The 15976-nt window shown below is 37.3% G+C and overlaps 1 protein-coding gene across 1 annotated transcript in view; it reads right to left on the bottom strand.

Annotated features, from left to right (window-relative positions):
• LRRC7 (leucine rich repeat containing 7) overlaps positions 1 to 15976 on the bottom strand; it is a 720627-nt gene that overhangs the window by 67814 nt on the left and 636837 nt on the right. The window contains exon 23 of the mRNA XM_006879790.1: positions 1717 to 1938. Coding sequence (XP_006879852.1) covers positions 1717 to 1938 — 222 coding nt within the window. The remainder of the gene's footprint in view (positions 1 to 1716; positions 1939 to 15976) is intronic.

Raw genomic sequence — 15976 nt, 5'->3', positions numbered from 1 at the left:
GTGTCAGAGGTGGTGCGGTTGGCGCAGGATAGAGCAGGGGTTAGGGCTGTTGTGCATAAGGTCGCTATGAGTCGGAAATGACTCGATGGCACATAACAACAACAACAATGGGAATGATTGTATGAGAAACAAGGTAAATGAAGGAAAGTGTAAAACACAATATATATATTAATTTTGTATGCAAACCAATATAAAATAATGTTTTTTAAAAATTATATGTAATTTGTTTATTACACCTTATATTGAACACAGAGCCTAAACCAAGGTAGAAGGGGACCAGTATTCTCCTGTAATGGTATCTGTTATTCTGAGAATGATTAATATGCAATCTCAGGTTCAAGAATGGCATTACGAAATAGATGTCTAGAGAAACAAGAACCTGAATGATAAATGGATCTTAATGATATAAAGGAGGGGTGAAAAAACCCCCTCAAACTCTAGAGAATGAAGATAATCTTGTCTGATACATTTAGAAAATAAAGTGGGGAGAGATGTGAAGCTTTGGGTAAGCAATATTAAATTGAAGCCTTTACAAAGTACATTAAGGAATTAGTTAAGTTAGGAAAATTGCTTAATGATCAGAGAAGCATATGAAGTATGAAATGAGAGAAATTATTTTTATAAGCGTCTTGAGATATTAACATCTTACTTTCAGAGCTTTACATATACAGCTCCTGTTAAATTTTCTGAAGCTCAGAAAAACAGTTATTGAGGAGTAATGTCAGTTTGAGGATTAAGTTTCAGGTGATTAAGGCCATGTTCTCTCTGATTATTAAGGTTGACAGAAGAATTGATGCCTTTGAGCTGTAATGTTTGAGAAGAGCGCTGAATATCTCATGGACTGCCAAAAGGACAAACAAATATGTCATGGAGAGGATGGAGCTAGAGTGCTCTGTTAAAGGCAAGGATTATTAAGGCTTAGCCTCACATACTTAGGGCATATTGCTAGGAAGTGCTATTACTTGGAGAAGAGCATAATGCTTGGAAGATTGAAGGGTTGGCAAAGGCGAGGAAGACATTTGACCAGGTGGACGGACACTGTGACTCCTGCAATGGGTTCTAGTGTGTCAGGAGGTGTGATTATGGCACAGGGTCACTATGAGTCATACTAACCCCAACAGAGAAGCAAATTATATTTTTAGAGAGCCCATAAAAGGGACAAACTTTTGGGACACAGCATTTGTTAGCAGCTTTTTAAAAATTTCAGAGATAATTCTTTTAAAATTATTCTTTATTATTTCCTACATAGCAAATATTTATCTCTTTTCATCAATCAACAGATAGAATATTTTAAAAATACTTTCATACAAGTAGAGTGGAATAAATCTAATGGCTCTTTATGCTGCAGTTCCAGAAAAGGCCTTGGTAAACACACCCAATCACTGAAGTTCTTTGTTAACATTCAAAAGTGGGACTGTAGAGTGAATATAGAGGGTGTAGGGTACTGCTAGAAAAACTATTCTGACCCAATTAACTTATATTTGAAAGGGACGTTTCACCAATCATTACTTCATACCTGTTGTTGACCTGAATCATCAAAATGAATGATAAAATCCTCACCACCTTTATACTTCATTGTATGTAAGTGCTCCACTTCATTCAACAGGATAACAACAATAACATATCCCAGACTAGATAACTAAAAGAAGGCAAATCATAAACTCTGGACTCTACTAAATGGTTCCGCAATCTGCATCAATTATAAACAGCTCTTACCTGCTCTGGATACCCATCCATACTCCTTTGCCCTTTAGTTTGAATTAAGCACCGTCCAGGTTGAGGTCCCCGGGTGGCCTGTGAAGAGGGGATCTGAATAGGCAATGGTGACTGAAATTGCTGGATGGTCACTTTGTTTATATTTCCCTCATATGGCTGCTGTTCCCGGCTGCGATGCTGAAGGCTTTGAGAACCCATCAAGGTTTGGATGTGGCTGCCTGCCTGTGGAGAAGATAATCTGTCAGGCGGAGATTCATGGTGCTGAGCGGATGTGATTAGAGAACAGGCACAGAATACCTCTCGGATAAACTGGTATCATGTGGGCTTTCAGCCACGGCTGGACAGGATAATGAAAAAACAGTAAGAGTCTGCCTACTGTGGTTTGTGGAAATGTTAATTTGGAGCAAGGTCACGTTAAATACATTTGTAGTCTCCTGGTGGCTTGCAAAGATTATTTTAACCCCATTTTAGGGAATGAAATTCAGCCTGAAAAAAGTTCAAGAAGGAAAAAAGGTAAAACTCCACAATTTAAACTAAGCGTTTAAATCTGGACATACTAGGGAGAGAGAAATAAAATTATGAATAATAAAAGAGAAATAAAAGGATGAAATAAAAGACTGAACCTGGTTCCTAATACTGAAGAAAACAAACTGCTTATCTTCTTTTATGCCAGCTACTGGGAGCTTGTTTAGGTGAATATAGACAATATTTACTGCTTTTCGACAATGCCTGATCGAAAAGTATGGGCATGGAAATCTTTAAGTGACATTAAATATTAACCACCTGATAAATCCCAGTATGAGTGCGGAGCCTGTGGAGTCACTAGATATGCAAAGGTCTTCAAAGCAAGCTCTGCATGCAGATCATCTCATCATGAGCTTTCAGAGAGATGCACCAGTACCTCTTATTTGAAGTGACAATGATCATTCTCATTTCTCAGAGGCTTAGAGGCAAAGAATATGCTCACCGGAATCTCTCATTTTAAAACCATATATATATCTTCTTCATTGTTCACTCCTATATTCTTACTTTTTATTCATTCTAACACCAGCTCCTAAGAACATTTTACTTGATGTCTTTTCCACAAAGTCAGCAGTTCTATTTGTGAACTGGTAACCTACAGCCTTTTTGTGTTAAGTCAGTTTTAGCATGAAGGCCTAGAACAGGAAGTGAAGGCTTACCAGTACTTCTTTTACACATATATTGTAGTGCAATGCTTCTTCGTCAAACACGACTGAGAGATACAAGTATTTGCTTTCAGAATTAATTTTCTTATTGTTTCTTTAAAGATAAGCAATTTGGAATTTCAAAGTGAATTTTATTTTAGAATTCATTAGCTAGAAAAGCTTAAAATTTTCCTAAGATTCTTAATTCATGATTACTACAGGAAAGTAATTGAACTAAAATAGCCAAGTTTTCAAAGAAGATATTTTAAAAATTATTTTAAATTTATGCATGGAGTACCACATTTGAAAGATAAAGAACCTAAAATGATAATGGAATCATTTTAATGAGGGAAGGCATATTCTCATTGTAGTTGGGTCTGAAGTGACTCGTCTCTGACCCTCCAATGGGTTTTCAAAGGCTGTTAACTGCATGGGAGGAGACTGTCCATCTTTCTCCCTCCCATAGAGCTGCGGATGGATTCAAACCTGCAGAGGGGTACCTCTTGGCCTCTTGCAGCTCGACAGTGTAACTCTCTAAGAATAGGTCACCAGAGTTCCCTCATCCACATTCCTAGATTCTAAAACTATATGTAATTTCAGTGAATGGGGAAGACTGGCAAACTCTTTTCTGTGTCTTTCAGCCTCTGAAAACCTGATGAGAAGCATGGAGTCAGGAATGAGTCAGTTTCAATGGCACATAGCAACAAAAACAAAATTTTAGTGAAGAAGACTCAAAATTATTATTTGACAAATAATGACAAAAGAAATCGCTTTTAAACTTATATTTTAGATTTCCAACTGTCTTATATTAATATCATGTACAGTGTTTTACATTCAAAACCAATAAAGATACGTTGTTTTTGTCGTTGATTGCCTTTGAGTCGAGCTCGACTCATAGCAACTCTATGAACAAAAGGTCTGAAGGCCCTCTACAACTACTGACATTTATCAAAGTTCACAGAGTTTCCAGAGGCATGTTGTTTAGAAAGTGGATGCCATTCCTGCTTCCAAAATATATATGTCATGAAAAACATGATTAAAATATATAAAAAGGTTTCATGCTGCAACAGCACAACTATTAATTCAACTCCATTCAGTACACTTAACTGCAATCACAAAATTATAACCTCTTAAATAAAAATAATCCGACTTTATAAAGGGCACATGTTTATATCTTTTCTATTGTAGCTAGTGCTTTCTCAAAAATCTTAATAAAAAGAGCTACTAAAAGCTCCTCAGCTTATTTAGAAGATTTAACAATCATCTTGTCAACTGTTCGGTTTTTTAAAATAGATTCTTTCCTGCTTCTATGAACTTTCACGTTCTCATGTTCTGTAGGAGAGTCATGATACAACCTCACACTTTTAGCTACTCTGAATGAACCCATGAGTGTGCTGAGTTTCATACTCAGAGAAAATGATTTCTTAGAATTAGCGGAGCTGTATTAGGTTGTATTTCACTGAGGCTGAATGGCCTAGCTAGTAAGCAATCATTTCCCTTCCCATTTATTTCTGCATCTCACCTCTACTGGCATAATATTCTTGGTTTCTCAGTCAAATCTTGAGCCAATGGGGAACACAAAAGTTGGCCTTACAGAAAGCTGACTACATAGACAATCCAGAACTTTAGTTCTGTGCTCCCTAATCTGCATGAAAGAATCAATATTGGTTGCTTAACAATTAATTTGTTGAACAGAATATCCTAGTAATACTCTCTCAAAGAGGGTAAAAAGTAATTCTTTATCAGTGTTGAACTATAACAGAAGCCAAATTCATTCCCCCCGCCCCCGATAGAACAGTGTGAACTCAAGATTTGCTCTGATTTTTAACTCCTTGAGGGCAAGCACAATATCCTACTCAAATCTAGTGACAGGCACTGTAACTGACATGGAATAAATAATTGCTACCAACCAAATATGTAGTTGTTGTTATTGTTATGTACCATTTAGGTGGAACTAATTCAGAGCTGACCCTCCAATGGGTTCTCACAGGTAGTATAATCACATGGGAGGAGACTGCTCATCTTTCTCCTGTGGAGTGGCTGGTGGATTTGAACTGTGTATCTACTGGTTGATAGTACAGCTTCTTACCTCTAGGATATAAGAATTCCCTAAATACTTAGTCATTGCTGTTGTGTGCTGTCAAGTCAGAATTGACTCATAGTTGACCTCCAGCAGGTTTTCAGAAGCAGTAAAACATGCAAGGAGAGGCTGCTCATAATTCTCCTGCTGAGCAGCTGGTAGTGTCAAACCCCATGCCTTTGGGATTGTACTGCAGCTTTTTACCAGTTGGCGACCAGAACAGGTGCTAGAAAATGTGGTAAACTATCTTGCAAATATAAACTCAATTAATCCTCACAATAGCATTGGGCAGCTATTATTATCCTATTTTCCTGAGTGGTTAAATTAAGTCTGAGAGGGGTTAATTAATTTGTACAAGTAGGGATAAGACCAGGGTTTGATCTTCCCTCTTCAGTAACTAACTTCATGATTGATTTAATTAAATGTAAAGGAACCATGATGGCGAGGATGACCAATATGTTAAAAAAAGATATATTAATTTATTTCAAAACTTAAACAAACTTCTTGCTATAGGTCAGAACCAATTCATAGCTGACCTTTCAAGAAGTTTTTGGAGGCTGTAAATTGCAAGGGAGGAAATGAACCATCTTTCTCTTGTGGAGCTGCTGGTGGATTTGAACCACCAGAGAATTGTCATCTTAGGGTTAAACAGACTATGCTACTAGAGCTCTCTATTTTGCCAAAGGATAATTATTACTGAATTAAAATGCCTTTGTCATTCACACTCACTCACTGCCTTTGAGTTGGAACCAACAAATAGTAGACCCTCCAGTGAGTTTCTGAGGCTGTACATTGCATAGGAGGTGAGCCCTCATTTTTATACCATGGAGTTGGTGGATTAGAACCACCAGAGAGGTATGGCCTGTGGCTTAGCAGTACTCTTCCTTGGAGTTTATCTTTTAATATGACTTTCTTAGCCATTGAGTCTCACTTGATAACATGGATGGGCGGACTATATAAATAGAGCATGTTAGCTTATACACAAGGGGACTGGGGACTGACCAAACTCACCAATGTACAAGGAGACTGGCTAGTCTCATCAATATATCAAGTGACTCCAGTAACAGCTTAGACCTTCCCCACCAGGGAAGAAGAAAAGCAGCAGCAACGGCAGCAGCAGGAACAGTAGTATTTGTAGCAGCAGCGGCAGCAGCAGCAAGAGAAGGTAGGAAGCACCCTGCAGGACCAGATATACTTGCTCCGCTACACTTACAGCAGCAGCAGCAGCCATAGCTGAAGCTGAGAATCAATTTGAGAGACCTGACATGAGACCAGTGCTGGCTACTATACAACCTCATGGAGAGAACCAGAGCCAAACTAAGTGCCTTTGCCCAAGAATGTTGGACAATTTAAAGGGTCAGGGGACAGTCAATATTGGCAGGACTGAAAACTTTTAAACACTGATCTAAAGCTGCAAGGCTCAAGACTGAAGTGCCTGCTTACACATTTTGGAAGCTGTTCTGATTGTATTCTGTTAATAATCTGGAGCGTAACCTTTTGACTTACCCAGTATGATTCTGTATGATCTATCACATCTGATTTTGAATCTAGCAAAGCAGTAATATTGGTAATGAAATGAATAAAAAGAGGTATGGGAGTAGGCGGGACACATCTGACCTCATGGGAATTGGTTTTGTGTTACTGATGCTCTTAACAGCCTTTTGTGAAGTCAATAAAGGTCAGATATGGCCATCCCCATGTGGTCCTTGCTCTTTTTATACCCTCCTATAAACTAAGTCACCAGAGCTCTCTCAAAGCTTTATAGTTAAGAACTATCATGATATTCAAGGTGTTTCATCATAATCCCATCACTGTGAAGTTGTGCTGTTGATGATCTTGCATGGCAAGGCCAAACAAAACACAGTCAATGAAGAAGATGCTGTGAAATGACTCTAGTAGCAGCAACACATTCACTTTTTTTTCTCCTCAGTTATAAGCTGTAATGAATAGATGACAGCTGTAGAAAGCAAATAATTAACACTAAATTTTATGTAATCTTAAACAAGCATAAGAGATGCATCTGATGAAATCAGGTGCACTCAAGGGGACCTATCCAAAATACTGATGAGTAATGATGTCAGACACATCTGAAGGGATAGTTTTGGCATGAAAAATGTAAATAATTTTTTTTATTTCTAACTGATAACTGCTGAAGATATTAAAAACTGCTAGAATAGTACATAGATAGGTAATGTCCAGAAGTTTAAGCAGGACTTAGAAAAGACTGTGGTTATCAGGGATATCATTGCTGGTGTCAGATGGATCCTGGCTGAAAGTAAAGAATCCCAGAAGAATGTCCATTTGTGCTTTATTGACTATGCAAAGGAATTTGTCTGTATGGATCATTCCAACTTGTGGCTGATACTCAGAAGAAAGGGAGGCCTTGACCACTTAGTTGTGCTCATGCAAAACCTATATCAGGACTCGGAAGCTGTTCTGAGAACAGAGCGGGGGAACACGGCATGATTTAAAATTAAGAAGAGAATAAGTCAGGGTTGTATTCACTCTACGTATCTATTCATTCTGTTCACTGAGAAAATGATTTAAGAAGCTGGACTCTATGAAAAGAAATGTAGCATCAGGATTGGAGAGAGATTCATTAATAACCTACATTATGCAAGAAGACACAACCTTGCTTTCTGAAAGTGGCAAGGACATGAAACACTTGCTGAAGAAGATCAAGGAATGCAGCCTCAATATGGATTGAATCTCAATGTAAAAACACCCAAAGATTCTTACCATTGGACCAAAAAACACATCATGATGGATGGAGAAGAGATTGAAATTGTCAGCAACTTCATTTTAGTTGGATCCACAGTTAACATTATTGGTACCAGTAGTCAGAAAACAAGGAGACATCTCCAACAGGGTAAAAAGGGAAACCAGAGATTGCGGAAAAAATATTTGGTAATGACATGTCAGACAAGGGATTTATATCTAGAATTTATAAAATACTTGAGCACCACAACAAGACAAAGATAAATAACCCAACTGAAAAATGGGCATAGGATATGAACAGACACTTCACCAAAGAAGACGTTTAGATGGTCAAAAAAACACATGAAAAAATGTTAAAAATCCCTAGCTCTAAGAGAGATGCAAATCAAAACAGCTATGAGATACCACCGTACCCCAGTAAGAATAGCAAAATTTAACAGAAAAGCAAACATCAAATGCTGGTGAGGTTGCAGAGAAACTGGAACCCTTATTCACTGTTGGTAGGAATGTAAAAAGGTACAACCACTATGGAAGGCAGTATGACACTTTATCAAAAGGTTGCAAATAGAAATACCATTTGACCCAGAAATTCCACTTCTGGGAATATACCCTAAAGAAACCATAACCGCCACCCAAGCAGATATATGCACACCCATGTTTATTGGAGCTTTGTTCACAATAGCAAAGAGTTAACAACTCAAGTTCCCATCAACAAATGAATGTCTAGAGAAGCTGTGGTATATTCACACAATGGAATACTAAGCTGCACTGAAAAATAAGGAATTCATGAAATATTATAAAAAATGGGTGACTCTGGAGGAAATTATGCCGAGTGAAATATCTCAGTCACAAAAGGACTAATACTGCATAGGGCCACTGCTGTACAATGGGACTGACATTGGGGTTGAGGAAAGACTGAGAAAGAGGGGATAAATAATGTATACTGTATTGAAACAGATGCAGGAGAGAACTGTTTAAAAGGCATATAATGATTAGACAATACTGTCATAACAGGAGTCCAGAATGAAGGCCTCACAGTGGAGTGGACTTGGGGGAAGGAACTGCATAACAATGAAAGAATTTTTCTTTTACTTTTCGAAGAGAAGAGTGAATTGAGGGTTAGGAGGTGGATATGGAGAAAAGTACAACAGTGAATGAATGGAAACCCTAAGACTCTGTAAACTGTCATTAAAATTAATTTTTAAAAAGGTAAAAAGAAAATAAGGAGACACATTGCACTGGGAAATCTGCAGTTAGGGACCTATCCAAAATACTGATGAGTAATGATGTCAGTTTGAGGACTAAGGTGAATCTGATTCAGGTCATGGTCTTTTCAATCACTTGCTATATATCTGAGAACTGGACAATGAATAAAGATGACAGAAGAAGAATTGATGTCTCTGAGCTGTGGTGTTGGAGAAGAGCACTGAACATTCCAAGGATGGCCAAAAAAATAAACAATTACGTCTTAAACAGGGTGGAGCCAGAGTGCTTTTTGGAGGCAAGAATTATGAGGCTTCACTTCACATACTTTGGGCATGTTTCTGGATGAGCTATTCCTTGGAGAGGAGCATGACACTTGGAAGGGTGGAGGGTCAGTGAAGGAGAGGAAGACCCTCAATCAAGTGGAATGACACAGTGACTGCCATAATGGGCTCTTACGTGTCAGGAAGTGTGAGGATGGCACAAGATAGGCCAGGAGTCAGATCTGTTGTTCATAGGGTTACTGTGAGTTGTACTCGACTCAATGGCACCTAACAACAATAACAACTGGTTTAAAGGCTTACAAGGTAATAAGGTAATAAGGATGCTACTGATAAAATTCAAAGGGATGATGAAAATCAGAAAAGGTCACATGCTATATATCTTGAGACAGAGGGTTGGTGATGAAAACAAACTCTTACTGAATAGGAATTTAAGCAATAAGGTTTTTCAACTCATTTTGAATAATAAATATGAACAGAAGAATATTATTAACATTTATTTTGAACTTCCAAGGGTAGATTGGAGAAAGAATATGTATTCAAAGAAAATGTTGATAGATTATGGTGGTTTTGACTACATCACTCTCAGTCACATAAAACCAAAACAAAACAAACCAAAACCCCCTACATCTGTCAATGCTTACAGGAAATTATTTCAGTAGCCATAGGACTCAAGGAAACATTTATGTCAAAACCACAGGGAGCAGGGGATATTGACTTGATACCAAATGGCACTGTTCATGCAGCATTTATCTCACAGTTAATCAGGCTTATTGTCTGGCCAATTTCGTATTATATAAATTTTTCTCATTTCAGCAATGCCTTGGTTCATACTGTCACTCAGAAAAGAATGTTTGACTGAGAAGAGTATTACCCAATTTGATCATCTATTTTGGTTATTTAGCCACTTGAGATGCTTCCAAAATTCAAAACAGTCTCAAAAGATGACAATTTATGCCACTGAGAATGTTCAAAGGAACAGGATCCAAGCTCTAAAAGGAAATCCAAAAGAATTCTAAAAATTCTTGGAAGCACTGACAACAACACAGAATCATCTCCAAACAATAACTGTGACTGATTTCAAGAAGTCAGCACCATTGCTTAAATGAGTCAGTTTAAGTAATTTTATTTTTTTAAAGTAAAATAATGAAGAGCAAAACCACAGTCAATGAATGTCCATTCACATCCTATGTTCTGTGTTGTTGTTTTGAGTTGCTGTCAAATTGATTATGACTTGACAATGTCATAACTCAATGAACAAATAAAAAAAGTTAATTCTCCTCTGTCATCCTCACGCTCTTCCCCATGCTCAAGCCCATCATTCCAGTCACTGTGTCAATCTGTTCTCTTGAAGGTCTTCCACTTTTTCACTGACCTTTCTACACAATTTGTATGATGTTCTTTTCCAAGGACTGGTTTCTCCTAACAATATGCCCAAAATGTGTGAGATGAAGTTTCACTAATTTGTCTGAAAAGAGCACCTGCTTGCACTTGCTCCAATAAATTTATTTGTTCTTTAAGCGGTCCCTTTTGCACTTTAAAGAGGTCCTTGATAGCAGATTTCCCAATGCAACATGTCTTTTGATCTCTTGACTGCTATAACCATGGATGTTAATTGTGGATCCAAGTAAAATGAAGTCATTGACAACTTCTATTACTTTTTCTCTGTCATGATGTTGCCTTTTGGTCCAGGGACAAGAATTTCTGTTTTCTTGATGTTGAGATGTGATCTGTATTGAAGAATGATGGTAGTCTTTGATTTTCTTAGTAAATGCTTCAAGTCTACTTTCTGCAAGCAAAGTTGCATCATCTGCATAATGTAGGTTGTTGATAAGTCTTCCTTCAATCCTGATGCCACATTCTTCTTCATATAGCCCAATCCTTAACTTATTTCTCAGCATACATATTAAATAGGCATGGAGAAAAGATACAATCTTGATACACATTTTTCCTATTGTTATACCATGTACCATTTATTTGTCAGTTTCTTGTACTCTGGTGCCTTGCATGTTGCTGTTTTTCTGTAAGCTATGCCCCCAGTATTTTAACATTCAGCAGCATCACCCATGGTAGACAGATTTCAGTGGAGCTTCCAGACTAAGAATCAGGATTAGTAATTCACTTCTGAAATGAAAGACCTTCAAACTCTATGCATAATGGGAGAACATTGGTAGATATAGTGCTGGAAGATGAGCCCCTCTGATTAGAAGGGATTCAAATAAAACAGGGAAGAGTTGCTTCACAAAGTAGTAGTTGTTGCTATGTACTGCCAAGTCAACTATGACTCATAACGACCCTATTAAAAAAATAACCCAAAACATTGCCTCCTGATCCAATCTCACCATCTCTGACACATTTATTTCTATTGCCACAGTTACTATGTCAATCCATCTCACCTGGGTTCTCTCCGCTCTTGTGCTGTGCTTCCACCATTCCAAACATGAAGTCTTTCTTCAAGGACTGATTCCTCTTAGCAGTGTGCTCACAGTATGTGAGACGGAATTTAAAAATCTGCTTTCAAGGAGTAACCTGGTTTCACTCTCTCCAGAACAAACATGTTTGTTCTCTTAGCAGTCCATAGTATGTGGAATACTCTTCTCCAGCACCAAAACTCAAAGGCATGGATTATTCTTCTGTCATCCTTATTCATTGTCAAGCTCTCAATGCATTACAAGCAATGGAGAAGATCATGGCCTGGATCAGGTATACCTTCATCTCTAGACTGACACTGTTACTCTTTTGCATTCTGCAGAGGTCTCTGACAGCAGACTTTCCCAAAGGAACTTGTCTTTTGATTTCCCGATTGCTGGTACCAAGAGTGTTGCTGTGAATCTGAGCAAGATTAAATTGCTAACAATTTCAAATTTTTTGCCATCTATCATGAGGCTGCCAATTTGCCCAGTGGTGAAAATCTCTGTTTTCTTGATGTTGAAATGAGATCCATTTTGCAGACTGCAGACTACCTTGTGTAGCAAATGTTTCAAGTCCTCTTCAGTTTCAGCAAGCAAGGTTGTATCATCTGATTGTTGATGATTTTCCCTTCATACTGATGCCACTTTATTTTTCATAACGTCCAGACACCTGAATGATCTGTTCTGCACACAGATTGAAAATGGACAGAGAAAGGAAATATTCCTGACACACTCCTTTCTTGATTTTGAAAGTGTTCCTATTAAAACTTATAAAATTTAATAACAAAAAAAAAAAAAGAAACTGTTCCTTTGCTTGTATGATCTTCAGATGAACAGGTATAGGTAGTTTTCACATGAGCACAATCCAGTGTTCTGGAATCCCCATTCTTCTCAATGTTAGCAACAATTTGTTATGATCTACACAGGCAAATGTCTTTGCATAAAATACAAATAGACATCCTTCTGGTACTCTCTGCTTTCTGCCAAGATCCTTTTGACATTGGCAATGATATCCCTAATTGCCACAGCCTCTTCCAAACCCACTTTATATTTCTGGCAGTTCTCAAAATCACGGTTACCTTAATGATGATGTGGATGGAGAACAATTTTATCCAATGAATACCTTCACTGTATGTGGCAAGACTCAAAATAAGGAGAAACAGTTGTAAACAACTATAAAAATACTGATGCATGAAATATTAATGTATGAGGTGTTATTCTTGGAAAAGTAGCAGTTTGTTCTTTTGGCAGCCTAAGGGATATTCAATATTCTTCTCCAACATTAAAACTCAAAGGTGAAAGTTCTTCTTCTGTCATTCTTATTCATTATCCAACTGTCAGATGCATAGCAAGCAATAAAAAGACCATAGCTTGAATCAAGTGTATCTTTAAACTGACATTGTTGTTCTCTAACACTCTGGAGATGTCCTTGACAGCAGATTTTCCAAAGAAAACACATCTCTTTTTTTTTTTTGTGGTTGGTTCTAAGGATGTTGATTGTAGATACAAGCAAGATAAAATAATTAACTCGATTATCTTCTCCATCGTGTTGTATTCCAGTGGTAAAGTAGTAAAATAACTCAGTCATTGAGTCAGAACCAATTTATAGCAGACCGACCATTTTTCCCCCCAAAGAGTCATTGATGCATTTGAACCTCCAGAGAAGTGTGATCTTAGTGTCAGTACAAGTCCTTATAAACTATACCCCCAGAAGTCTCTTATATTAATATGAAAAGCTTAAATACACAAATTCAAAGAGAAGTTTAACATGGCATAGTAGATTAAAGAGTATTATTCAACTATTGATTCAGTGACTGGGGTAATCGGGATGGGTGTATCGGAGACAATGCCATTGGCACAGGACAGAGCAGAGTTTAGGGCTGTTGTACATAGGGTCGCTATGAGTCACAAGTGACTCAACAGCACATAACAACAACAACATACACAAACATAAGCAACTCACTTCATATAGCAGGTAGTAAGTAAAAGGATAGAAAAAGAAATATAATATTAATATTATTAAAGGAGAAGTGGTCATATTAATATCAGGGAATAATTTGTATGATTAAAGAAATACAATACATGAAGCAACAACTTAGAAAACAAACAGTTGTTGTTGTTATGTGCTATTGAGTAACCTGCAACTCCTAAAAAACCTATATACAACAGCTCTGAAGCTTGCCCTGTCCAAAGCTAGTCTCACTGACTCTGACTCCTATTGCCCTAGTTACTGTATCAATCTATCTCATCTGTGGTCTTCCTCTCCTGCACTGTCCCTCCACCCTTCCAAGCATGATGTCCTTCTCCAAGGATCAGTCCTCCTGGTCACATGCCCAAAGTATGTGATGTGGAGCTTCAAAATCTTAGCCTCCAAGGAGAAACTTGGTTTCACCCTCTCCAAGACAGACCAATTTGTTTTCATAGTGGTCAACGGTATGTTCAAGACTCTTCTCCAGCACCACAACTCAAAGGCATCAATTCTTCGTCTATCATCCTTAGTCTTTGCCCAGCTCTCTGACGCATAGCAAATAATTGTGAAGACCCTGGCCTGGATAAGACACACCTGATATCGTTGCTTCTCAGTACTCTGGAAAGGTCCCCAACAGTAGATTTACCTAATGACATTTGTCTTTTGATTTCCTGACTACTGGTGCCAAGAGTGTTTACTGTGAAGCTGAGCAAGCTATAATTGTTAACAACCATAATCTCTTCTCCATCTATCATGGTGCTGTCCACTGGCCTAGTGGTTAGAATTTTTATCTTCTTGATATTGACCTTCAATCCATATTGAAGACTATATATAGTCCTTGACCTTCTGCAGCAAATGATTCAGTCTGGGTTGTATTTAGAACCATTCAACAATATCCTAACAAAAGGATATAATTGACATGTACAGACCATGGTGACCTTGTGATAAGAAACTGTGCTGCAATCCCAAAGGTATGCAGTTCAAATCCACAAGGTGATTCAAGAAAGGATAGGCAATCTCCTCCCATGTGATTTACTGCCTCTGAAAACTGCTAGAAGGTTCAGTCTCGATGGCAAACAACAATAACAATAACTAGAAATCGTTAAACTTGATCTCACATACTTTAGGTATATTGTTAGGATGGGCCAATCCATGGAAAAGGACTTCTGTAAAATGTCAACAAGGGAGGGGCAGATCTTCAATGAGATGGGCTTACATAATGACTGAAACAATGGACTGAAATATATGAGATGATGAGGATGGCGTAAGGATGGGCAATGTTCAGAGCTATTGTTGAAAGGATTGTTATGAATTGTAGTCAACTAGACAGCACATAACAACAACAACCCAACAATGTCAGAATACATATTCTTTCTGAGTCACTTTGGAATATTTACCAATAGAGAACATATGCTTGTATATATTTAAAACTACTGAAACCATACACAGTGTATTTTACACCACAATGGAATTACACAAAAAATTAATAATAAAGGTACAGGAAAATATCTAAACATTTGGAAGCTAAGTAAACTATAGAGCAAAAGGGAAAACTCAAGGACATTGTAAAAAAATCACTAAATTGAATGAATTGGGAAAAATAGTGTAACATAACTAGGGCAGTAGTGGGAAATTTATAGCACTAAATAAGCATTAATACTGACGAAAAGAAAAAGTAACAAATAAATAATTTAGGTCATGCCAGAAGAACTTAAGAAAAATAGAGGAAAACAAATCCAGAGAAAGTAAACGAAGGAAATGACATGAAATAGTTTAAATAAACAGTTGAAAAAAAAAGACGTATAGCAGGCATTTCTTTGGAAACATCAATATTATCAACAAACTTATATCAACACTAAAAAAAGATAAAAATTACTGAAATAAGGAATCAAGTTGGGAATAATAAAAGCAATTCTAAATACATAAATTTGATATCAGATAAAATTAACTACTCATTCAAAAACTAATATAATGCTCTCAATACAAAATACATAATTTAAATAGCTCTCCAACTATCTATACATTTAATCTTTAAAACTTCTCAGAAAAGTAATTTCCACACCCAATCAGTTTAACCAGAGAACTGTACTACACCGTGACGCTAATACTACAAAAACTCTTACAGATAACAGAAGACAGGATACCTAATAGTTCATTTTATGATTCTGATATCACCCTGTAGATCAGTATCCCTCAATAAATAAAAATGCAAGATTCCTTAGCAGAATAGCAGAAATAGAATTAAGCAGTATCTCCTCCCGTGTAATTAACTGCCTCTGTAAACCCTCTGGAGAGTCAGGTATTGGTTGGTTCTAGCTGTATGGTACACAACAACAACAATATACACCACGAAGAAGGGGTGCTTATTCTAGTGGCATGTTCCATATTGGCAAATCAATTAACTGGACAGATCATATTAATTGGCTGTAGGA

Source organism: Elephantulus edwardii, unplaced genomic scaffold (assembly GCF_000299155.1).
Source record: "Elephantulus edwardii isolate Elephantulus edwardi_28Jun2011 unplaced genomic scaffold, EleEdw1.0 scaffold00005, whole genome shotgun sequence".
Taxonomy (NCBI): Eukaryota; Metazoa; Chordata; class Mammalia; order Macroscelidea; family Macroscelididae; genus Elephantulus; species Elephantulus edwardii.
Note: the sequence above shows the minus strand (reverse complement) of the source record. Positions and strands in the feature narration are given on the sequence as shown.